Source organism: Pygoscelis adeliae, unplaced genomic scaffold (assembly GCF_000699105.1).
Source record: "Pygoscelis adeliae isolate BGI_AS28 unplaced genomic scaffold, ASM69910v1 Scaffold113, whole genome shotgun sequence".
Taxonomy (NCBI): domain Eukaryota; kingdom Metazoa; phylum Chordata; class Aves; order Sphenisciformes; family Spheniscidae; genus Pygoscelis; species Pygoscelis adeliae.
In genome coordinates, this window is record NW_008825108.1 from 6,443,458 (window position 1) to 6,469,561 (window position 26,104).

Consider the following 26,104-nt stretch of genomic DNA (forward strand, 5'->3'; position numbering starts at 1 on the left):
GGCTATTTAAGCATTAATATCCAGGTCCTCCTCACACTGCTGGGCAACCATTGAAATCAGAGTTTAGATCCTAAGCATGGATCAATTGCCTTAAAGGAAGAGGGCCCAAAGACTTTTGGTCTATTAATGCGGGTCGGCATGTATAACAATTTCCGTAGAGACATAAATGAAATGCAGATGTCAGGTGTGAGCATTACTACCTGTGTAACTTGTGTCTGACACGATTTTGAAAAACTGAATTTGTATGTTGTACCCATACTTCTTTCTATTCTGAGGAGAAGTGAGAAATTTATTTTGTTTACGTGCTCCAAAAAGAGGGCAAAAATAAAACTTGTAGCTGTTATTTATATGACTACATCCATTTTTTGGAAAAAAAAAAGAAAAAAAAAATCTATTTCAAAGCAGAGACTGCACTGCCATCTCCACAGTGTCACAGACATTACCAGTGAGATGGACATCTAATTCTGGGCTGACCACTTGAGCTGTGCACAGCAAATGAAAAAAAGCAAAGACAAGTAGGAGAGGAAATCACTGAGCTCATGGACATGATCACATTACATTGCATTTTATTTAGTGTCTTAGAAGCCCTTACCTACGTATAAAGACCCTCAGAATTCAGTGTGAGGTCCAAATAACTTCAAACATGTTATCAAGAATCAGCATTTTCCATGAAAGCTCCCATTTTGACAGAGGAGATGTCTATGTCCAAAAAAGTGGAAAAAAAGGAGAGGTTCTGATGAGCTGTGTTTCCACCTATGGGTAAAGAGTTCCTGTTTTTTTTACATACAAACCTATGTTTGAGCCATTGCTGAGTTAGTACTGGCTGTTATGTTCACCTGTATTTCTACTGATTAGAAATGCTTTTGCTCATGTTAAGTATTCTAACTCTGTTTAAGAATCTGGAGGATGTCTTTGGTACAAAAAATGAAATAAAAGATCAAGGGCAGTTTCATGCAATTTTACATGCTCTACTACAGCAGCCTGCCACTATGCAAATGAGCAGATTCTCATGTTTTAGCTGTTCTAATACAAAACAAAGCCAAGCAGTGCTGTCCAAACGTCAAATCAGGTCTTTATATCGCCCATCAGCGACCTGGGCTAACCTTTCTTTAGGTCAGAATTTCCTTTGTTACTGAAGCATATGAGACTGACGGTTGTGATAGATGCAATTATCTGTTCCAAGTACTTCAGTTACAAATAACACTTCACGTAGACATGGGACAAGAACATATATGAATAATAGATGAATGGAGAAATGGCATCAAGCTATGAAGAGATGCTGGAAAAAAACACAGCGCTGAACTCAAGATCTCATCTATGTTACATACATTTCAATAATCTGGAGTGCTCAGATATTTGAATTTTCTCTCTGGAAAAAAAACGTAGACAACCAGACAGAATCATTTAGAAAAGGATTATTAGAATGAAACTTGTGCAGACTCTAACTCCTTCTAATACTGTTGGAGAAACAAGAGATTATTTTAATATTTCAGTTGCTAGCAGATTATACAGCTAAGGCCCAGATCCTGAAAAAATCATGCAGCTTTACACTAATAGGCATTCTTTTTGGATTTTGATAAATTGTTGACATGTGTAAGACTTCATAGAAAACAGCAGCTAAAAGACAACAACATATAATCTTTATTTGCTCAACTACTAACCAGTTATTTACTCTTCTCTCAACTTGCTCTAAGAACAAATCATGCCAAACAAAACAGCAAAGAAAATCAAAACAGGCAAACCTTTGAAGGAAGATATAGTTATACAAAGCTTGACATAGCTTTGACACGTTATTTTACCCATTTTGTGTGTTTATTCCTGAGCTATCAATCCTAATTAATTAATGAGCTAATAAACTGTACACTCTTCCACTCTTCCAGTATTGTATGTGCACTCACAGTGTGTCTGTGCAGAAAGGAAGCATTATCCTCATCTTTCTAGGTGGGTGGCTGACACGGAGGTGTTAAGGCTGGACTTCATCTCCTTTTTTAGCTGCCTATTTCAGTATTAGCTGCCTAAGGCGTCAAAGTCTGCCGGCTCTCTCTACAGTAAACAGAGAGACAGAATTACCTCCAGCGGGCAGTTCATCCCATCTCTAAGATACCTCTCCTGAGATTGCTTGGTTGACTCTTTCTAACAGGGCTTAGCTTAAACTGGACCCCCAGTTGTAGAGGGTTAATGGTGGGGGAGGTTACCCTGTCCTAGGAAACTTTACCAAGATTATGTAGGAAAACCCAATTGGAAAACTGAAGCTCTCTGCTTAAAGTCTCAGCCCATGCGATACCATAAACAGCAAAAGTCTCAGTGGATGTAGGCGACTGGAACTACATTTCCGTTCATTCCAGTAATAATTTGCCAGTTCACATCTGTTGATGCATTAATCACTGATTGATATATTTTCAATTAAATTGCCTGTCTCAAAATTCATACCTTAGTTTCTTATTCTGCAGTAGCTGAAAGACCAGATTCTCTATATGCCTTTGCTGTAGGAACCCCTGGAGTCCTTTGCTGCCTGGTGTAGAACGGATTGTATACCTGTGGGAATGAGAAAATTTAATTTGGTGGAGTCGTTGCCCTTTCAGGGATCCAGGGAAATGGCAATGCCTTCCATATGTCCTTTCTCTTCCAATGGCCTATTGTAGTTGCAGCATTGGCTCTTTTATTATGTATGTCTGAAGTTTGTGTCTGAAGTGGGATTTAGGATTGTGTTCTGCTCCATGGTGTGTAGCAGGGCCAGGAGCAGACTTCCACAGAACAAATTACCCAACTGTTGCTTCTTGGTGGGACTAAATTCAATGACTCAGGCAGTCCGTGTTGTTATGGTGTGGGAAACCTGACTTCCTAATGTCTTTACATTGTGCTTAGGGAAAATAGAAAATACTATTGGATTTCAGAGCTTAGTAGAGTAGAAGAGAACTTGAAACGGTTTTGAATGACAAGAATAACTGAAGTTACAGTAGGTAAAATAAGGGTTACTGTCTTTTGAGAGATAAGCTAACTGCCAACTAGGAGATGCGGTACTAAAGGAGAATTTTCCAGAGTTCATGCCAAAATTATGCAATCCCAAAATGTACCATTACAGCCTCCTTGCACAAGGCTTCTGTTGGTTGCCTTTGAAGTGTGTGATATTAACTTCTTAGGGAAGAAATCAAAGGAACCAATCATGCACTTAAAGCATACAGAAACCATAAGTCATTGTAAGGACAAGTGATCAAAACCAATAGCTTAGAAATTACAACAGCCTAGACTGACAGAGGCGCCCGGGAACAAAGCAGAGCACAAGGACATGCTCCTGTGATCACCCAGGGCAGATGTAGCGCTACACCTGCATGGGTGCAAGCAGAACACCGCAACAGGGACAGGAGCCCTGCAGGCCTGCCAGCTTTGACATGAAATCACAACACTTTATCACAGACACGTGTAAGGTAGAGTCTTTGGGGAGGCTGTGTTATGGGAGATGTTAAGTGGCTATTATCCAGTTCCCTGGGAGTCTGAGAGGTCACCCATGCTCCTGCACGTTTTCACTGGGGCTGGAAGTGATTTCTTGGCAGACTTCCCTAAGCTGCCTTAGCTAACATAGTTAAAATAGCAGAAAAAGCAAAGTAACTCAGTGTGAACTTCAATGAACCCTTTTTGATCTTAAGTTCTATTCCCAGCTCCCTGTAAGCTTTCCTCTGAGCTCAGAACTACAGCTTGCCGTGCTTTCATTAGTGTTTCAGCCCAAGGAACTAATTGGGGTTAATGGACCCAATTTGCAAATTCACCTGTTTTCCGGTGAAGACTTACCTTTCCTGGCAGCTCCTGATACCTTGGCAGGATCTTTCAGTCACAGATTTTACAGTGACTACTTCAGGTCAATGTCTCTCTTGTTATTATCAAAAGCTGGCTGCTCGTTTTATTTGTTTGTAGAAATAATCCACTAGGTTTCCATAATAAGACCAGAAAGGCCAGAGTAGATTTTTAATGTCTTTTTTAAAAAAAAAAAAGTTTATAAAAAATCGTTTTTCTAAGCACATTTGTTCCAGTTCAGAGCAAAGCAGGTACCTGTGCAGGCACTCTTCGGTAAGGTTAACAATGGCATGGAATTGTTTAGAATACATTGATTCTTCCCTACCTTGAATTATGTTGAATTTAAACTGTTTAAATTAACCTGGCTAATTCTGCCTGAATGACTCACCTGATTGTGGAGACTCCTTAGGGAATGGAGTCAAACACTGGGGGATGATGCTTTTGATGATGTACATGATGATGAGCCTTCCTCCCTGTAGCCAGGTTTGCTCTGGGACCTGATGGTGACTGAGCTACTGGAACTCCCCTGCCAGCTCACCTGCTCTGGTATTCCCCCGGCCTTTATCAGCTGTGGCTTTTTGCAGCTCAGCTTGAGTTTCTTCCTGCCCTCTGATGGCAGCGGTACATTCCCATTCCTCAAAAACTATCTGAAAGTCTTAGTGGGTTCTCAGGCAGGAAGGGGATCCCAACAGAGTGAGAGAAATGCGGAGTAACATCAGTCAGTTGAGAGACAGCACATCGCCGTGTGGGAGGCTCATTGCCCGTCGTCATGGACAAAAGTCCTCTCTCTTTTGCTTTTTCCACAGCATGTGGCCATCCTGTGAGCTTATGTTTCCTGGGTGTCAACAATTTGTAGTGAGCGTGGCAGTTGCCGTCCCTCTTATCAGTTCTCTCAGACCAAGGAACAAAGTTCTGAATGAGCAGCACTGACGTTTCAGAAAGCAATTCCTTATTGTGGGCGTGAAATGACTCAGTTACTGTAGGTCACAGCCTCTCCTGTCATTAGGGAGCAGCTTGAGCAATGATTCTGCTGTCCTTCATACCGCTCAGTTAGATCCGGGGGAGAGATTTCCTTGGTTAGGTGAAGGTGCTACTTCCGTGTTTCAAAGTGGTGTGTGAGACATGTTAAAGTTGTGGCATACATTCAGTAATATTCTTTGAACTTTATTTTTAGAAAGACAAATCAGGGAAAAATGTATCCCGAACACACGTACCATTAGACAGACATAGAGATTAATTCTTTTAGACTCAGTTATGCATACAAAGTCTATTGTAAAATATTTAAAAAGTTGTGTGACACTAATGAATTACAGTTAATTAAAGTCTCTCACCCATTGAGTCAAAAAGTCTGTTTACTTTTTAGTGTATTTGACCTTTCAGTGAAGAGGTACAAACCCCCCATTTACTCACTTACAAAAGGCCAGCACGGCCAGTTCTCCTTCAACTCCTGCTTTTTATCTAGATTTCCTCCTGAGAGATCTGAAACACTGGAAAGCCGTCAGGTAACCTACCCAGGGTCAAACGCTTAGTTTATAGCTAATGGGCCAGAGCTGCAGCTGCTGCTGTCGCCGTGGGATTCCCATGGAGCTCAACAGGAGCAGTCCCGAGTGCGGAGCAGCTGCAGTTTTGGGCTGTGAGCCAGTATTGGGACCCGCGTCCTGGACCTGAGCACAGCAGAATAACCTTGCTGTGCTGAGGTAGCAGATTGCACGGAGAGCTGCACCCCGTTAGAGTGGCAACACTGTTTGAATATGCCTAGGAACAATTTTTGCAGAAACACTTGGCAAAATTTCCAGCTTATCTTTGAAAGCCCTGGTTTTTAAGTTGCTCACTAAACACAAGACTGACACTTGTAAACCTTGTTAAACTGTCAATATCTGCAATACTTTTAAGCCCAGATCATGAAACACTGTGATTACACACACACGCACAAATAAACTAATTTTACAGGGTCCGTTTCTGTAGTTTAGCAGAAGGGGGTAAAGGATTTCCATTCTGGTCCCTAGGGCTATGACTTCCAAAGAAAACTCTTCTTTATTACGCTTTCAGTTCTAAAGCAGTCAACTCCTGACTATACACATGCATTTTTTTTAGCAAGCGAGTCTCTGTAAATTAACCACGCTACCAAATACTTCTCTAAATGTTTGCATTTTGTGGCAGTATGATCTGTGAATCGTCTTGCATCTGCATTGACTTTAATCTGCATTGTCCTGGCCCTTTTCAAAGCAAGCAGGGCACAAACCTGTGCTGAAAGGAGGACCACGAAAACTATACTGGGATCCAGTATGCAGCAGGTTTTTGTCAGCTTGCCCTCTCTTCCCCAGGCCTTGATCTCCTCCTCCTCAGCAAGCTTTCCACGTGAATTCAACTTCATCAGGACTTTCTATGTTTGGCAGGCTGACGGACGCAAGGAGTTTGCTTGATATATTAACTGTTCAAAAGAGCAGGCTAATTGGTGGCTAAGCAGACTTTGGAGCATGAAGTACCCATGTGAAGTGCTAGAGGGTCCCTGCAGTCGCGCAGGTCCAGTGAGCAGCCACTCATCTTTGAACGGAGGAACTCTTTCCTCTGTGGAAAACTCCCGGTCCTCTTATACAATGTTCCCAGAGAGGAAAAAAGGCCTCCTTGAGATAGGAAGACAACTCACTAGTTAAGCAAGAAGTTTAATTAAAGCCACTAGGGAATTTCAGTGAAAGGGAAACACCAAGACCTTGAACATTTACAGTGGAAACCAGAATTTTAGAAAGTCATTTTTACTCAGTCTGAGAACTGTACTGAAAACACACAATTAAGAAAAGAAAAGAAAAGAAAAACAAGTAGCTGAAAATTGGGAGAGCAATGTCTACTGAACTGCGGTCGCGGAAACACAAGGTGACATACTTTATTCTAAATAATATATTGCAGTTAGACTGAGGATACATGTACCCTGTTTCTACTACCAAATCTCTATTTGGAAACATAGTGAAATTCTGGTAATTTAATAGCCCAACCAAGTCCCCACACTGCAATAAAGCCAAAAATAAATTGTAAAATTGCTTTTACAATTATTATTATTTCATAATCCCCAGGAGGTTCCCCAGGAGTTCTGGAAATTTTTATGTGCACAGCTGTTTCAGAAATGTACTATCAGCAGAAAAAAGATAAAATGAGAACTTTAAGCATAATCAGAATTATAGATAGACGGGTAATGAGATTGCTTTCAGCATAATCAGAATTTTTTGCGTGTGCACATGTATGCGTGTGTGTACTCTAAAGGTGACAGTGTCAGGGCTTCCTGGCTCACAAAGGCAAACTGGCAAGTCACCTGCTCTTTGCTCCTGTGTCAAGTGTAAACAGTCCCGAGGCTGGCGCGTGGGTGCTGGGGCCGGAGATAAGCAACGGGGGAGAAAGAGGCAGGGCGAGCGGTTCCTGCAGCCCACGCGGGAACGCTGCCCTTTTACCTGATGAGCCAGGTAGTTTCCAAGAAAGACCGCGGGTCTTGTTTGCTTACCTTCAACCAGCCCATGACTCCTGGTGGAGGGTTATCTCAGCAGCCACGGAGAAGGTCTTAGATCTTCTCGCGTAGCGTTAGGACCCCTGGGTTGCACGCACGCAGACGGACATGCAGAGTGCAGGCGGGGTACGTAGCCGAGGTGGGTATGCAAAGAGCAGCGTTCAAAGTGAGTGCCATATACTGTGGAATGTGAACTGTGACAAAGCTGAGGAGGGTGATTAATGCCTGACGAGAGCTATTTAATCTGCGCACGCTACTGTGTAACTTTTTTTCTCTTCCTCTTTCTGTTTTATTGCTTAAAAAAGAAAAATGTTTTGCAAGGCCAGCGTGAAGCAGACAAAATCTGGAGCAAAGAAGGATTTTATGCGGTTGTCATATTTCTCAGCATCTTTGTCATTCTAGTAACTTGTTTAATGGTAAGTTTCCTTTTTACCTTTTTTTGCTGTTCTTTACTTCATGCTTTTCTCAGTCTGAAGGATAGAGTCACACATTCTTTACATGAGAGGTGCGGGTGACACGCTATTAAAAACTCAGCTACAAGGTAAGAGTTGGTCACTCTTATAATGATGTGAGGCCAAAGTTTGAAGAACGACATTTCTTGATACATTTTTAGTCCAGTTGAAGAATGTAACTAGAAAGAAGCTGAAGAAATAAATAATGGACTCTTAAATCTGCAGAGTAACTGTGTAGTGACATTGAGTGATGACTTCTCAACCTACTTACTAAGGTCCCAGCATCCCTGAAGTCGCGTTAGCTGCCTGTATTTCAGTTTTATTGGGTAGTAAAAACAACACCACATTGATACAATATTGTCAATGCACAGTTGTTAGAGTGTGTGCGGTATTCATGTATCGAATATACACATTTTAAACTGAAATAACTAGTAAGTACATGAAGGAGTGATCATATTTTTGAACAACTTTGCCATTCACATTGTATGTGTTCAGTGGCCAGGTTTCTGGGCATTAGACATACTTCTAATACACTGAATATGAGACGTGAAAGGGTTACACAGAAGATGAACAAGACTACACCACCACTGACTTTCATAGGGCAATTTTTGCATTTTTTCTAATGTTGTATCTCACATGTTTCCCTTCTCTGAATTGTATGTTTCTTCTGTGGTGCGTAAATATAAGGATTTACTGAATTCGGTGACAATTCTCAGCATTTATGAACACATAGTATCTTGGAGTCTTTTGAGGTATTTTGCTTTCAAACACATTTAATTTTCTTTAACCTAGATGGATTTCCCACTTACAACCTTAAGATGGAAAGAATGTTTAAACTGAAGATACTAATAAACAATCACATTTATAACAAAATCTTGTTTAAGCTTTTAAAGTCTCCCTAAGATTTGAAAAGCACTTATTTTCTCACAAAAATTGTTGCTTTATATAATTTCTACTACCTAGTCATCTCCATTTCTCCGTGCCATCTCACTCAAAAAGAGGAGGGTAATTCTGAACTACTAACTTTTACTCAAACTTTTTACTTTGGAGAAGCAGATATTTTGGTCATTACTGACTGTTTAACTGGAAGGGTATAGAAAAGGCTGTCTGTCCTTGTCCTGGTACTACACAATATTTTCATTAATTATTTGGAATGCGTAGATGGTATTGGGAATTGTAAGTATTGTGGAGGACAGTATCAGAAATTAAAATATTCTTAAGATGCTGGAGAAAAGATGGGAAATAACAAGAATGCTGCTGTAATCGTGGGCATCAATACAATGTAGGAAATACGTGACAAAGCAACAGTTCCGTAGGAAAGGTTCCAGCAGTACCGCAGAGCACACGCTGAAGTAAATGAGTAACATCACATTGTTGTAAAAAATACACTTCTTGCCCTGGGATGTGTAAATGAGGATATGATCTCTAAGATCTGCATTCAACTTGGCTCTGGTAATAATTTGGTTGTAGTATCGTGTCTTACTCATTCTCTGTGGTCTCTTTCGGGTACCACGCTTGTGAGAAATGTCAGGCAATTATAGTAGGGAGGAGATACAAGAGTGATCAGAGATACAGAAGACATGAAATAATTTGGTTTATTTATGACAGAGAAAAGAAGAGCAAGGAGAAACATGGTAGTTCTCAAACTTGGAAAGATTTCAAAGGCTGTGGTAAGGAAGAAGATAATACTTTCTCCACTGGGGATTGGAAAAGAAGCAAATTTTTTGAAAGGGTGATTTGGCTGACTCATTAGAAAGAACTTTGTTATCGCATGGGTCACTAAACTCTGGAGTGCATTGCTTGGGGAAGCTCGGGAGTTTTCACCCATTAAGGTTTTAGGCAAGCATCTGTCAGGAATAGTTTGGGTGTAGCTGATCTGGAGTTAGGGCAGAGGTAAATACTAGTAGACTCCTTGAACTCCCTTCCAGATGGATTTACTATGATGCTGCGGTCTTTCCTGCAGGCATTCCCCTTTCTGTCCCCTCCCAGGTCCAACCTGTATTTTTACATGTGCTACTGTTTAGACTGTGTAAATGGACACTGTCTCAGATTTTGCCAGGACCTGCTGATACATGGAGTATGTGCAATCTATAAGGCTAACAAACAGCTCACATATTGTTTTTCATCCCACTTTATGTGTGTCAGAGTGGCAGATTTATGAAAAGTAGGAATTCAGTATTTCAAATTCAGCCATTGCAGTCTATCAGACCATTCATCTTTAGCATAAAACATTAGGGCTCATCCTAAGTAGCTTTGGCTGTAGCAACCATATGAGACCACCAAAATGCGGCCTCTTTTTTGAAGTTACAGGGTAGGCATCTGTTTGCCCATAGGTGGTTATTTGTAGTTTAGAGGGCTCAAAAGCAGAAAGCTTAGCCTGCATCTGTAGATGACTTGAAAGTGTCCTTTAAAGTGTGGAGTAGGAAGTACTTTAAGTGATGATTATGATGATCAACAGTGCTCAGTGTAAGGCAGCTGAATTGTCAGTGTTATTGCTTTGTTCTGTGTAATTTCTACAGAAATGGTAAAACGTGCAGCCTTGTCTCTTAACTGGATTTTACAAATCATGATGCTTCCCTGTGCTGAGAGCGCACTGTGCATTAACCGCCTTTAGGCTTCTTAATGCTTGGCTGGAATTTAACAAATATCTGGCCTCTATACATAAAAATCTACAGTGCAGAGTATGGCTAAACAGTGTAATACAGCAGCACATGAGCTAAATTCGGACTTGTAAATTGTACCTCTGAGGTCGTTTTATATATTTACTCAGCTAGTCCTCGTCGTTGTGGTGTGGGAACTTCTTGCATCTCAGGAGCGATTCATCATATGTGGAAGCCAACACACAGCTCATTGCTATCCTCATCATGGGCTGACCGTGGGCTCACTTCCACTGGGAACACCGTACATCATTTATAAAGTTTGCCAAGCAAAGTGCTAAGTAAGAATAAATATTTTTAGCACTCCTATGTGTAAAACAGGTCTCTGTATTTTTTATGTTACATAGATAGAGAAATAACTGAGCCGTCACTAAATTTATTAAATAACACAATATTTGAAAGTGGGTTAAATTATTTGCTATCATATTTCTTACTAATTTTGCCTGTTTTGATAAACCAATATATTTTTTTTTAAATATATACATATAAGTATCTGTTGAGTAGTCTGGAATTATCACCTTCAGATTATGAAATATTTGTAGCTAGTTGTGATAAGAGGGATTTCTAAATCTTTTTCTTTTTCCCACTAAAAAAAAAATCAAAAAGCATGATTTGTTTTCATTTAAAATAATGAAAGACATGAACTTTGAGCAACTTGACCTGTTAACGATGTCCCTGCTTATGGCAGGGAGATCACAACATATTGTGAGGATCTAAATTTTTACTACTGTCTCCAGTGTTTCGTGAGTTATGAACAGTTATTTGATGTTTTGGGGAGATAGTTACTTAAATGATAAATATTTTTTCAGCTTCATGATTGTATTTAGGAATTTCTTTGACAAGAAGAATATTGAACAACAAAAAAATGCATTCCGGCATCTAAATTTCACATGACCTATCCCTTGTTCTTAAACTTACAAGTTTCAGGATTCATAAAGTGGTGCAGGACTTCTGAAAGCAATTTGATTGTAGAATATATACAACTAACTAATATCAGCCTATCAGCTTCAGCTTTTGCCAGTTTAAAGATTTAAATCAAAATTAATGGTATGTATCTTTATCATACTACAAGAGTGTTTAAGCCAACTTGAAATTAGGGGGATTGTCTATAAACTAGTCCTAGATTGTCTGAATTCTTTTATTCTGCTTCTATAGGACTTTTTATAGTGCATTCAAATCATGGTATCCAAATGCCTCCCAGTAATGCATCAAACAACACGACTAACATCTGTCACATTTTTGTTCTTTCATCCCTTCCTCAGGGTTTGAGGGAAATTTTGTTGGTCGATTTTCTTCTCATGTATACGCATGCACAATAGCTCTGCTCATGCAGAGATACACACACAGCCTCACACATGTGTTGATAAGTACTTGTTAGAAAGAACGCTTTTAATTAGAGTGAATTTCCACGGTTTCTGGGAGATTTTACTATACAGTCCTGGGTGCCCTAAATATCTCTAGGCAGATGAGTTTTCATATCACTGCTCCACATAACCATTGCCAAGATCTTCGTCCTGGAGACACAGTTATCTCATTGGGATTTCCTGTCGATCTCTGAAGATGAATAAAAGCAGTTTCCACTGGTATTTTGAATGGGTAGGTAGGAGGTACTGGCCAAGCTAGGGCGTAACATTTCAGCTTTCCTATGCAGAAATCTGAGCAGAGTTATAAAGAGTGAATGTCATGCTGTCAGCACCCTGTCATTCTTCCATATAAGCTGTCAAAAAGAAGGCAGAAAGAAGACTTATTTTCCTTTTGGACTGTGGCTTTGAACCCTAAGCTTAATATATGAAAAAATTACAGGTGACCCACCTTGTGTGTCCTGGAAAATAGTACTTCATGTTGTTCAGTTGCTCCATGCCTCTTGATTATCCTCACAATGAATCTTCTGAAGTATCAGTAAAATGTCCGTTTTCCTAATTTAAGGGCTTCATATCTGTTTCCATCCATACTGACAGATGTGTTTAAACTGATTTGAAATATGATTACAACTAAGTTGTTCCCTCTGCAGAGCTTGGTGATTGGGTTGATCGCTGTCTTTTTGGCCATTTCTGTTTCCTTGACTTTCACCTGGAGTTCATTAAAAACATGATGGCCCTGACCACGCTTTTTGAGGAAAGTGTGTTAGTTCTTAGATCAAATGTGGTTCTTCACCTTTTTTTCAAATTCTGCTGGTGGCAGACTATCTTTTTTCCTAGGGTCTAATAATAGAGTATTAAAAAGGTTATGAAATAATACTCATCCAGGTTTTTGGAAGTCAAAACCATAATTCCCTGGGTCTCCAAGGGATGAAACTATGTCAAAATGTATCAGTGACAAGAAGGTATGGTTAACATTGTCATGACCGTGAATGTCTGAGCTGTATATCTGTGCGTTACCAGAAACAAATGATACCAAAGCAATCACTGGAGGAAAAGAGGTTTAAAACATTCCAAGCCCCTGTTTTATCTCTACTGATACCTGTGTCCTTGCTTCACAGTAGGGCTGTTTTTTCTGCGAAATAATGGCAAAGAGCAGCTTGTCTTAGCCATGCAATTTAATTCTAAATTCTTCTGAATGAACAGATAGTTTATGTAGCTAAGTCTTGTTTAATGGGTGTATTGCTAATGACATTAGGTCAGTTCCCAGCTAAACCTCTAATGCTAATCCTTGAAAAAACAAACCCATCAGATATATCCAGTCTTCACGGGAAAGCTATGGAGTGATAGATCTTTATGTGGTGCTAGCGGGGCAACAGCTGTCAAAGAGCTTCTGACTTGCAGTGGAAAAATGCATTGGTTTAGGCTTTGTCTTTATGGCTTTGCAAACCAGGATTCAATTCAAATACTTTACGGCAACAGATAAAGCAGAGTAGAAGGTATAAGGGTATCTGCAGACACCTTCAAAAAGCTGTGTAAGTGCCTTTCACCCACCTCCACACACAATACTTAGGATAGTAATTCTCCTAAGTTTCATAGGTTGTAAGGCACATTTTGAAAATGGCACAACTACGGCTCAGAAATCATTTTTTGCATTCCCCTCAAGAGAGATTAAGATGTGTTAAATAGGCGTAACAAAGGTTCCTCTGGAGTGACATTACCGAGCACATGCTACTCACCAGCCCTCACCAAGCCAGTGTACAGCAACATCAGTGTGGAGTTCAGTGGAAGAGGTTCAGTACAACTTCTGAAAAGCTTTTGCTGCAGGTATCTGACATCCAAGTTCATAAGCAATAGGTGGACATCCTGGTATTACAGTATGTTCAGACGTCAGTGTCTTGGTGGCTGTAAAACACACTTCTCTGAACAGATGCTTAAATAGCTTCATAGGCCACCCATCACTTCAGCTTTCGTCCAAAACAGGTTATGTTTCTCTGAGGATATTGAGGGATATCCTTATCCTCAGGAGTATTTCAGAGTAGTAGCAGCCTACCGTTACAAAAGTGGCCTAGTAAAGTTACCCTGTTCAACCATCAACTCCATGCAAAATGAGTAAGAGCTTTTAAGAACATCTGCTCTAAAACAAATTGAGGCTGCTATAATTAGAGACATGTACCTGGATATATCATGAGCATCTATTTTATTTTGTGCTATTTTCTCTCTTGTGTTAAAATTCTTACAAATTTTTCTACAATTACTCTATTTATCAGTATTTCCTTCTTCACAGTGTCTTTTGTAACTATTTTCCATTTTATCTTATTTGCCCCTTTAATAATACAGCTGCTGGTATTACAAATAGTTACTGGCTCCCAACGAGAACTGTTAAAATCCCTACTGCCCATGTGTATACACTGTGGTTTATGTAATGGAAATATTTATCCTGTTGTGGGAAATGCTGTGTAACACAACTTGTGGTTTACCTTCTAGGAATGAAAGCCACGTGTAGCAATCTCATCCAGCATTTGTGATACTTTCCTTGCCTTCTTTGCCACGGAATTGAGATTGGGCTTTCCTCTTTGTTTCTGTAGGTTCTGTACAGATTAAAGGAGAAGATCCAGTTGTCACTGAGACAAGAGAAGGAAAAGAAGCAGGAGATCCACCTCTCCCCACTTCCCCTGCAGACATCTCAGTCCGAGTATAAGCCCACCAACAGCATGGTCCAGCCTGAACAGGCTCCAAAGGTTGTCAATGTCGTAGTGGACCCTCAAGGCCAATGTGTTCCTGAGCTCAAACCTCCCCTGTGTGCCAGTCCGTCTCCTTTCAGAATGAAACCTGTGGGGCTCCAGGAAAGGTAGGATGGTATCCGGCACATTCAGGATTTATTCTGCTTTGTTATACACATGCTGCATAATTTCATATGTGTCTCTTCTGTCAACGAAGGGGGGACTTTGCCATACAGACCTCTGAGAAGTGGGATTTTGGTGTGTTAATATCTATCTCATGGGTATTCTCTCCTTTCCTTTTCTTTTCATATGAGCAAAGGTCCAGAAGTTTGGGCTGAGATTAACTGCAGTACTGGAATTCTTTTTGCTAATTTCTTTCTTCCCCTTTCCAACAATTACTCCCAATAAATAATTTTTCATTTTCCATTGATTTTTGCCTGTTTCGATCCTGGAGATCCTGGCAGAGGGCACAAGGGCTGGTTATGTTTTGTCAGCAAAGGATGTTCTCATTGTCAGGGAGTTCCTAGCACATGGGAAACTCAAAAAGAAGAAATATTTACACCAAATGAGTGCATTTACCAATCTCATACGGTGTTTCCATTATCACCTTTAGATAATTTTTCTTCTTAAATCCAGCTTTCCGTGATGGTCGGGATACAGTCCAAGGTCTACAGGCTTTACAAAAAAGAAAAAGAAGTGATTAGTAATGAAACTGACCCTTGTGTGCAGCTCCTCAGAAATACTTGGGCACCAAACCTTGCCACTCATTCTACCTTTCAAAAACTGGGCCAGTGCTCTTTTTATAAAACTAGTTATTCTTCCCACAGAAAAATGCACACTGACATCTGTCTCTCCTCTGTTAGAAACCTATACAATTTCTTGCATGATGGCTGCAGGCCGCTTTCATGAGCATCAGTGCTCTGAATAACTAACGTAGCATGCAGCCGTGCAACTGAACTCTTCTACCCCAGCACAGACGATAAATGAAAGAACAGACGCCACGCAGATACGACGGGGAAATCAGAATGAAAAGGAGATCAAGTGGAGCCTTGTCTGTGAGGGCTCTCTGAGTTGAGCAGTAACCCCGATTGGGCTTGAACCACGGGATTTCAATGACAGGGATTTTATCAATGGCTTTATGAGCCACAGACGGAGCTAAGGGAGGAGATTGATTTTTCCATGAGTAAAAGAAGCTGAAAGGCAGAACTGTCATAAGTATGTAGTGATATTGCTGCAGCTGAAAAAACAAGGAATGGAGGAAGCAAGTAAATATGTTTTGATAGTTGCTCTCATTCCACAAGACCCTAAAAATAAAGCACATGAGCATGGAATCACATAGCTGGTTTATAATATCTAGTACCTAACATAGCATACGTAATAGTTGAGAGGGATTGGGGTGAAGGAATTTGTAGAGGGAGTTTGTATGTAAGGACTGGGGAAGAAATTTTTCCATTGCTCAAACAAAGAAAATAAAAACTGTTGATCTAGGATCTTAATTTCCACCACTGCAGATAGGAACTCAGCATTTAATACTCCTAAAACAAATTTCATCCTTTGGAAGGACAAAGTTCTGTCTCAGATGTGTCAAAACAGAGAGCTGAGATACAAAGAGGAAACTAAACCTGATGTTTGGTCAAATAAACCAGGTTTTTTTTGACCTTCAGCTTATTACTAAGGAAAAAGAGTTGAAGGAACTGAGCACTTCAGTTTCTACTGTAAAAGAACACTACTAGGCCATTGTGAAAAAGTGAAAGCAATTGTGATAACATCCCATTCTGCCATCCTTTTTGTCATGTTTAACACAGTTACACTTTATGAGCCCAAGTCCACTTCTAAGAAATGGTAGTTTAAGTTTATTTCAAGCTCAGCGATACGAAGGTCTGGGGATGTGAGGGAGAGAACTGTAGGGAATAGGTTGTCTTCCTCTGAAATAAGCAGCTATTATTATATGTATTTCTTATTTATTTACTATATCCTGTACTATGAACAAATTTATACACATTTTGACACACAGAAGCATTGGAGGCAAAAAGTAATAATGCAGGAACACATTTTGCCTTGGACATCATCTAATGACCAGGTATGTGGACAGTTTAAAACTCTCTCCACCTTTCTGCCCCACAACAACCTTGCGCTAGGCAACCTTGGGCCATCCTCATTACACATGGGAGCGGTGGACCTTACAGCATGGGTCTGCACACAGCAAGCAGCACACTGCACAAAACAGTCTGCCCGCAGCCCTTTTTCTGTCAGTATGGAGTGGGATCAAGCTTGGAGGTCCCCTCCTGCTCATAGCCACAGCTTGGGGGCACCCATTCAATAATGTTTGCTACCCTGATTTTGGTTTCTGTCAGGGGAAGGAGCTCTTGGCAGGCTAGTGTGGATATGGGGGCTCCTGACAAACTTAGCATTGAGATTCCTTTGACAGATGGCTTGACAGTGGTTCCTGAGCAGTATTTTCTAACTATCCAAACTCCCTTAAGTGTGATCCATAGTCATGAAATGCCTAGTATGATCCAAACCAAACTGTATCTCTTCAAAGAGAAATCAACGGACCATGGGCCAAACCACGGAGTGAGCCAGCCACTGTGCATAGCCATCTAGACGGGAAGTTTGTGACAGTATCTCTGAAGGATGGGGCGGAAAAGCCGGACGATGCCTTCCTCTCAAGCTCTGCCTGCTCTGCACGCTAGGTGCTGCTTTGAGGAGCATATCTAAATGCAAAAATATGGTGGAACTGGGTTTTCACAAAGCACCACATCAGCATCTGGCCCTCTGAACCTTTCAATTTTTAGTAGGAATAGCTGGTAGAGAGGCAGACAAATTGTTAATGGACAACTGTCCGTAGATCAAAACGTTTCTGGGAGTTTGTCCAGCTTCTCAAAATGTATTGTGCTTCTGAATACTAAAGCCAAGTCCACCATTTTTTTCTGCGTATCTGGAAAGGCTCTTACTCAGCTATTTCTGTAAGACACAGGTTCCCCAGCAGATTATGCAACGTTGGCACTACCGAACGCATAGAATTCTTGCTGCAGGCGATGTGCGTGTGACACACATGTGGCCCGGTGCTCGGTGCCTCGCTGAAGGCGGTTGTGAGCAAGCCCGGGCGCGGGCAGGGTGACCCCTACAGCTGGCGGGTGACACGCCGCCTCCCCCGGCGCCCGCAGCCTCCCCGGACCTGGCGTCAAGGCGGCCAGCGTTCTTTATTCTTTGGCCGTAGCTCTTGGAGGAGGGAAGGTGGTCGCGTAGTCAGGATGGTAACTGGCCCAGCGGCCTCAGGAGGCGAGTTATTTTCCTGGATGCTGATCAGGGATGTGCGCCCATGTGCAGCCTGCGGTTGGGGAAGGGGTGGGGTGGTGGTGGCCAAGAGTGGAGGATGGACCGATGGGTGTGGAGGTGAGAGGGCTGTTAGAACAAAGAGGCGCTGACCCCTTTCTGTTACGCTTAATGATCGATGCGGGGGCAGGCAAGTGAAGGGCTGTCTTCAGAGCCTCCTGGCATCCTCCAGATGGTTCAGTACGGAATGCTTCAAAGTTGCTCTCTTCTGGTGTTTTCACAAATGCTGCTCCTTTGCAGCAAAGACCTTTTCCATCGGCAACCCACGCAGCGCTGTTGCTGACCGACGGAGCCAGAGAGCTAATGTTCTCCCGTGGGTGTCTTCAGTGATGAACTGTCACAATATCATAGCGCTGATGCCTGAATTTAGGATGTAAATGATCCTTTTCTCTTCCGTAAGCATATCCATGAATATTTCATCAGTGTTTATTTTTCTACTTAGGCTTTTATAGGTTTATATGAATAATATATAATTTTTCCTTCAGCAGAGTAAGGCTTCCTTTTATTCTGCTGGTTGGCCCAAAATTCATCTTGATATGAATGGTCCCAGCCAAAATCAGAATCTGGTGAAGCGGGATGTGATATTTTAAATTTCATTCTGACATGTCAAGCATTGAAAATTCTTAGTACAAGCAGCGAGTTGTTAAAACACAAGCATGGTGGGGATATAAATAGAAATAAGTTAGCACATCAGCACATTATTCACTTGTTTTGCAACTGGATTTACCAGCACATTATTCACTTGTTTTGCAACTGGATTTACTTCTCCTCCAGCCACTGCTTCTGTGAATTTTAGTTCGAGTATTGTTTGTGACTAGGACAACTCTATTTCAACTAACTAGTGCACATTATACTGTTTTGTTCAAATTAGTTACTATCTAGCATGCAAAAGTACATGGAAGGAAAGAAAATGTGGAAAATAGCTCTTCTATTGTGTGCGTTAAAAAAACACAAACTGTGCTTTGGAACGTCTTCTCAAGCATTTGTATTCCATCTTAGCCACAAAGACTGAAAACTGTGGCTATTACATCTAAATAATCAGTGGGAAAAATCACAGCCCTATGTTTTCTCAGTCTGTTACATATTCATTGGAAAATTATTCTGTCTAAAAGGGAGAGCTCCTCATGTTCACATATCAGGATGCTAGAGGCATGCAGGACTCTCATTCCGACCAAGTAGCATTTATATGTGCTTCGTGTTAATTTTTTTTTCTCTGCAAATAAATACAAGAGAGTGGAGAACATAATAGAAAAAAAAAAGGCAAATAGAGCAAAAAGTTGGCAGATAAGTGAAATAATAAAATATTTTTAAAATGTTAAATAAAAGAATTCTGCAATGGTATGGAAGCACTGCTGGGACACAGGAAAACAGAAGATACTCCGTAAAAGGGAAGGCAGGCAACGGCAGCGTGAGCAAAACTGGAAGCAGAGGGCTGCTCACTGACATCATTCAACATAAACTGTGCAACCAAGTCTGCAACCTCTAGAAAAAATCAGTAGGCATCAGAATAGAGATAAGTAGGGCGAAAATCACCTAAATCAATGTCGAGTGTAACTCCCTACAAACAAAACAGGTAGGGCTGAATCTTGGCTTGAACTCTGATTGTGAGAACCGTGCGTGATGTTACTTTTGCCCACAAAGCAGAGCAATACTATAAAAACGCTATGTCACAGTTAATAGACTGTAACCAGTGAGATTTCTCTTACCATCCTGAAGATGCCTGTAAAGACAGCAGAATTCTTTTCTCCAGTTCTAAGAAGTATTCGGTGGACATACAGTGAGTATAGCTCACTGTAAGTATAATGAAATAGAAGCTAAAATAATGTGCATAACAAAGCTGCTAAATGCTCACCTCTGTCCACTTCCTTATAAGGTGAGGAAAAGAGATATTCTGATGGAAAAGAAACTGGATATATTTTTAAATAATTGAAAAAAAAATTATTCAGATGACCCAGAGTAGTCTGTGGAACTCACTGCCAAAAGATAAAGTTGGAATCAGGAATGTATTAGCAAGAGGTACTCACACATATAGTCACACAAATAATGAGAGCAATTATTGTTCTCTGTCTGCCTTTGGCATCCTTCCTCAGAAACATCTTGTATTTGACACCTTTACAGAGAAAACTGTGGACAGTTTGGGCTTCAAGTTTGGAGGTGGAAGAAAATTCCTATGTTAATATCGGTAACTATTCTCTTTTATTAGTTACTCAGCATAGACACACAAAATAACCCATTTTTCTGGCCACCTATACAATTTCTGTGCCCTGGGTGACATCTGGATGACAAATGCTGTGGATGACAAACACTAACGGTAGTACCTATTTTCCTGGTGTTAGAAAAGCAGTATCCTTTAAAACGAATCATTATCTTAACAATACTGTATACCAAATAAAACCTCATAAGAAATGTTGGAACCAGGGTAAAAAACCTGCTGTGCTCTTTGCTTCATTAATATAACGGCAGCTGCATCTCAGGATATCACTGTTCAACTGAATCTCCGCTCTAATAGATGAGAAAAATTTCCAACAATTCTCTCTGATTCTGTTCTGATGTTTAGATCACAGAGCACAGTTGCTGCAAATATAATTATGGTGTCGCTGATCTGTTATCTTTATACAAAACCGTCCATTGTGAGTAATCATTTCAAGTAACGCTCAGAGGGTAGCACCTTGCAGTTGGACTACTGTAAACATGCCAGGTTTTGTAGTTTATGACACAAGCATGGGAACTTAATATATTTACAGGAAGGGGCCTTGAATTTCCTGGCTAAAATATACTAGCTTTGCATAGATTCGGAGGATAAATTTACCCCATTGTGTGGAGCTGAATATGCTTTTCTGCATTCTTAATTTAAATCCTAGGGATTGTTTTCAGGAAAATGTCAGTGTAATTGTTCAAAGCACAGCTATGTGCCAACACAAAAGTACTAGCTGGAGAACAATTTTACAGTGATATCCTATCAGAAGGAATTTGCAAAGCACCAGGGGCCAGTACACTGAGTTTGAGGTGGGAGGCAGGAATTTTTGTGCTCCGGCCAGTCTATGCCACCAACTCATTAGAGCACTTTGGACATGGCACATAAACTTCCTCCAGCCGCGCTCCTAATCACTGGATTGAGACTGGCTGGCTGGTGTGTCCATCTGAAGAGATGTAGCAAAGATGAGAACCTTAACCTGAAGTACAGTAAAAGTCCTACCTGCTGCTATTTGTCCACATCATTTAAGAAGAGTGAGAGAATACGATAAAAAAAAAAAAAAAAACACTTTCTGAAGGACCTAAAAATGCATTTCTCTCATTTGGCAGACCTCTCAGCTATATTCTGTCCTGGTCTGTAAGAGCACTAATAAATTCAATACACCCAGAAACACTGGGTGTATTGCACTGAGGCCAGCTAGCAGAGACTCATTTGTGTCCATACTGCCAAGCTCCCTTTACCTCCAAAAAAGCGGGGGCTGGATGCAGACTGCCTACTGGGAACAGTTTGTGCATGTGCTGGTTCCCAAACTCTGCCAGTGAATTGCTTTGGAGCGCTCTTGTTGGCAAAGGCTAAAAACAAGCCAGGGCTGCAAGGCTTGAAACGTAGCAATATCAATTACCGAGTTTCAGTGCCTGGGATTGTTTCCTGGCACTGTTTAATTTCTTTTTCTAGATGTAGCTTGCACATGAAGAAGTGCACAGCTGGTGTAGCAGCTGACATGAGGGGAGCGGTCCTGATTGTGGGCAGCTGCTTACGGGCTGTGCCTTTTAGTAATGCTCTTTTCAGCGTAGGGTCTCCCCGCAGGCCGGCATTGTGGCTTCCCTCCTCTTCAGACCATCTCAACTAGCTGGAAGGCCACACCGTGACTGACGGCGCCTGCACCCTGGGTGACAGGGTAAGGGCAAGGGCTGAAAACCTGGGCTACCGAGGTAGCAGAAACTGGTCTAAGAAATGGGGAACATGAAGTGGGATCCAGCTCCGAGGGTCTCCTGGTCTAGAGAGACCTAGAGGTCTGTTTTAGCATGTGGATTCATGACTAGAGGGAGAATAATGCTTTACCTCCAACTTGCATTTGTGTAACGTTTCTGTTAGTGCACGGTCACTGAAAACTTTTTGCAAGCGCTGGACCTCTGAGTTGCGCAAACATCTGTTCTGTCCAACCCATTACAGACATCTTTGCTTATCTGCAGTGTAGGAAGAGGGCAGGAATGTGAATTGTCCCCTTTCTCTGGAGGGGAAGTGAACTCAGGCACCAGCCTAACAAAGACCCTTTAAAAACCATATTTTAACTATTTGACTCCTGGCTGGTTGAGAAGGTGTTTTGGTTGTGGTTAGAGCTCTTTGACGCAAAACTTTGTGGGAGTTACGATCTAAATAAATAGATGCAAATAATTATGTACCATCACCCAAACTTACACCCACAGCCCGTTTCCCTGTCTCTCTAGCACCTCTTGCAAATTACTTCAGATTAGCGTGGGTAGATGGTACGTTTCCGCTCCTAACTCCATCTCTGTTTTAAATTGTCCCACATTCCTTTTTTTCCTCTTGCAAAGAACTAAGAGCTCTTCAAAGCACGTGACATTCATTTCTGCGAGTGGATAATTCAGGCAAATTAGCCCACCCTTGTTTGGAGAAATTCTTCTGGTGCAGTTTTGTAGTCCTCTCAGATGCCAGGGAGTGCTCAGTTTAGCATGCAGCCCACGCCTACCCTTGGTTTTGCCTTTACTGTGTTGGGAGGTTTAGTCAGGAATTTTGTAATAATTTTATTGTATTCCCAGGTCTCTTATCTGGCGTTTATGCTTGTTACTCCAGTTGCTACTGGTTTTAGCTTGTACACAGGAAACCGCAGTGCCAATCAGTGTCGTTCCCAAGGTGACAGGAAACCCTGTTTGGTCGGATGTTGATTGTGCTTGTCTTTACTGCTCCACCCATCGCATTTTCTTCCTTTTTGGCTTAAGTTAAGACAAATTAATCAGTGGCCGCCATCTGGTAGACAGTTTTGGTGGTTTTGCAGTGATTCGTCCAGCTGATCTTTTGAAAAGTAACACATGGCACAAGAAACTGAGGGGAAATATCCATGTTAATATTTAAATGATTCTCAGGCCTAGGATCAGACGAGCCGTTGTTGCCCTGGGCACATGAGTAATTTGAGTTGTGTGAGTAATGCCCTTGTCTTGTCCAGCAGCGGGTTTGGGTTTTTAAGCATCGTTTGGTCAGAGGGTTAAACTCCGACGCAGCTTTCCAGTGACTGATTTCCTCAGCTCCTCTCTGCCTCGTTTCTGTGGTCGACCATCCCAGGCAGGGTTTCTGTGACTGCTTCACCAGCTGTCCTAATGTGCAGGCAGAGTGGGACATCTGGGAAAGTGAGGAGATGCACATTAGCTGAACTTGAATGCTCCGAGTATCTCGGCTCAGCCCGTAGCAGGATGTGTCCATCTGTGACATTTACAACCAGATATATCGCCTTTTCACACCGGCAGGTTGGAAATGCCGTGCTAAGGGGCAAAGAGAGGGGGGAGAGAACCAGTTCTCGTGGGAAATTCTCTCTAGCATTTTTATTAATACAGTACCTGAGAGCCTCGGTCACAGATCAGGATCCCTCTGTGCAAGGCTCCGTATACACACAAAAATGAAATGAACCTCTATCCAAAAAACTTACCTTGTCTGATGTTTAGGTTGTAGTAGATGCGTACAGACAATCAGGCAAGCCTCAAAAAGTGGAGAAGCAATAGCATCATGGCAGAGATGAGGATGCCCAGAGTATGCTATGAGAATGGCTCAGCCCAAGAAATACCGCCCAGAGGCAGTAGCCAATTTCATACGACACTGACATTTCAGCCAGGTTCTTGCTAGAGTTCTTTGTCTGCTTTGAGACCATCACATCCAAGCTGATGCATCAGTTTGGTTTGACTTTGAACCTTTGCTGAGTATGGCCAACATGTTTCAGGAGCTCTTTTTATTATTTTCATAGTAAGGCAAGTGACACATTAATTGGTTAAGTGACTGATCCAAGACGATATTGCAAATCAGTGCCCTATCTTCAAAAAATACCTGGATTCTTGAGCTCTTCGTTCAGTTCTCTAACTGGTGGAGTCTGTAAGAAGCTACAACAGTGATACTTCTTTCTGGGACAGGGACTTCCCTTATGTTCCCTATCAAAGAATATACTTGCGATGCTTAACAAACTGTGTGTATTGTTGTTGTTAATTTATGGTAGCTATAATTATCCCTGTTATGTTAATCCTGTGATTTGATAACAGGAGCAAAACAGAACACAGCGACTTCAAATAACCGCTCAAATATGCGATAGGCATCAGAAGGGGAAGTACTATATATAATTCCCACGCAGAAAAATGTCGTTAAGTACAATGTTTCTCTAGGGAACTCGGTCCCGATGCTTCGGGTTGACCAATAGCAGCTCCGTGGAAAGCCGTGCTGCCAGCGAGAGATGGGGCCGGTGCTGGGCAGGAGGCAGCTGAGCCTCCCCCTCCGCCAGGGCTGGCGCTTCTGCTTCCCACCGTCCCCCTGGCAGCCACATCTCCCATCTTTGAGATGTCTCGAATCCTTCCTGAGTTGTAGCAAATTCCACCGGAGGACTGCTGCATAGTCCAGAGGCTTTCAGTTCCTTTCCCTGGATTTGACAGTGGACGTAACAGTGTAGCCTTACCTTTCACAAAGGAAAACAATCAGAACGGCAGGAAAGTACACAACAGCTAATAAATCCAATTTGCATGGTCTTATTTCACTTTAGACTCTATTTAGCTTGTTTTGCCTCAGTGGATTTATAGAGGTATCTGGGAAGAGAATTTGGCCCACAGAGCACAATACTGAATAGGTTCGTGAAAGAAGAAGGCATTGTGAAAAGCAGAAAGCTGGTATTGTAATTAATCCCAAAGGTAATCCTCTGGCTACAGAGAATGCATTTGCAATTTACTGAGGATTAGAATAAAATAAATGTTTTCTGCTTCACCACAAGGTTTTTCCCAAATGTAGATGGCCTAAATATCCCTCTAGTCCCCATGTCTAGTGTTCGCTGTTGCCTGGCTCCCAGCTACAGGAGCTCATTGTCCTGGGACAGTGCTGAGGTCATAAGGTGGGCTAAGAAAGCTGTCTGAAGGAAAAATCACAGAAGAGAAGACACCAGACACAAAGATATGGAAGCAACCTTTGATTCAGGACGTTCCTAAACTACAGATTGCCAAAAGCTGGAGGGCATACTAAAAATAAGTAACAGTGTTAATTAAGTAATCAGTAATTCCTGCTAGCTTTGTTCTTGCCTTCTTTACCTAAACCTCTACTTACCCTCTACTTGCTGGCCATTGTTGAAAACAGGATACTGCTCAACCTTTGGCCTTACATAGTACACCGAATTTACGTTCATATTTCTACCTCACTCCCTTCAATGTATGTTAATCTAACCTGTGTTACATCATTAGCTGTATGGAGCCCTGTGTGTTGAAAGCGTTTGTGCCAAGATAGATGGGGCGGAGATCAGGTTGGGAGGGAGTTTGGTTTGTCTTTCAGATATGACTTCTCCTCCTTTCTCTTTATTTCATAATGCAATATGCATTTAGAGGAACACTGCTTTTATCAGTCCTCACATTTCCCTCCTCTATTCAAATTTGTAGAAGTGAATTTAAATCAAGTGATTTAAGTTCCTTAATGCCATGAATCCTTTGCTAATAGAGAACTATGAATTCGAAGCGATAATAATTATTTCACTCTGAAATTTCCAATCTGTACTGACTCATTGATGGGGTGTATGAGGAAGAGTAGATCCAGAAAGCCTTTGCTCTGGCCCATGCATTCACCTCTGGGCACAGGTACAGGTGCATTTCCCTTCTCTGGAGCCCAGCCTATGCACTCCCCTATGGGAATGTCTCTGATGAAGGCAGGCAGTGGCCAGGGCCGTGGCCTTCAAGGGATCTGCTGAGCTCTGTAGAAAGGAGCTCCAGGTCACTTACCTGTCTGTTCCTCATCAGCTGCTCAGCCCTAAATGGGACTGTACAGCTTGGCAATACCTCTCTTAAAGACCTATCTAATCTCTGAAGTGCAAGATAAAGTACACCTTGGTATGCAGACATTTACAGCTGTCTTTTAAAAGCATTCAAGTATTGGCTTCACCAAGGGCAAGTCCTGCCTGACTAACCTAGTGACCTTCTATGATGGAGTGACTACATCAGTGGACACGGGAAGGGCTACAGATGTCGTCTATCTGGACCTCTGTAAGGCCTCTGACACAGTCCCCCACAACATCCTTCTCTCTAACCTGGAGAGGTATGGATTTGATGGGTGGACTGTCCGGTGGGTGAGGAATTG

The 26,104-nt window shown here is 41.7% G+C and overlaps 1 protein-coding gene across 1 annotated transcript in view; it reads left to right on the top strand.

The window, feature by feature from the left end:
- Positions 1-26,104, top strand: part of PTPRR (protein tyrosine phosphatase, receptor type, R) — a gene marked incomplete at its 5' end in the record, with an annotated part of 140,483 nt that overhangs the window by 66,362 nt on the left and 48,017 nt on the right. The window contains 2 exons of the mRNA XM_009327549.1: positions 7,588-7,698; positions 14,338-14,600. Coding sequence (XP_009325824.1) covers positions 7,588-7,698; positions 14,338-14,600 — 374 coding nt within the window. The remainder of the gene's footprint in view (positions 1-7,587; positions 7,699-14,337; positions 14,601-26,104) is intronic.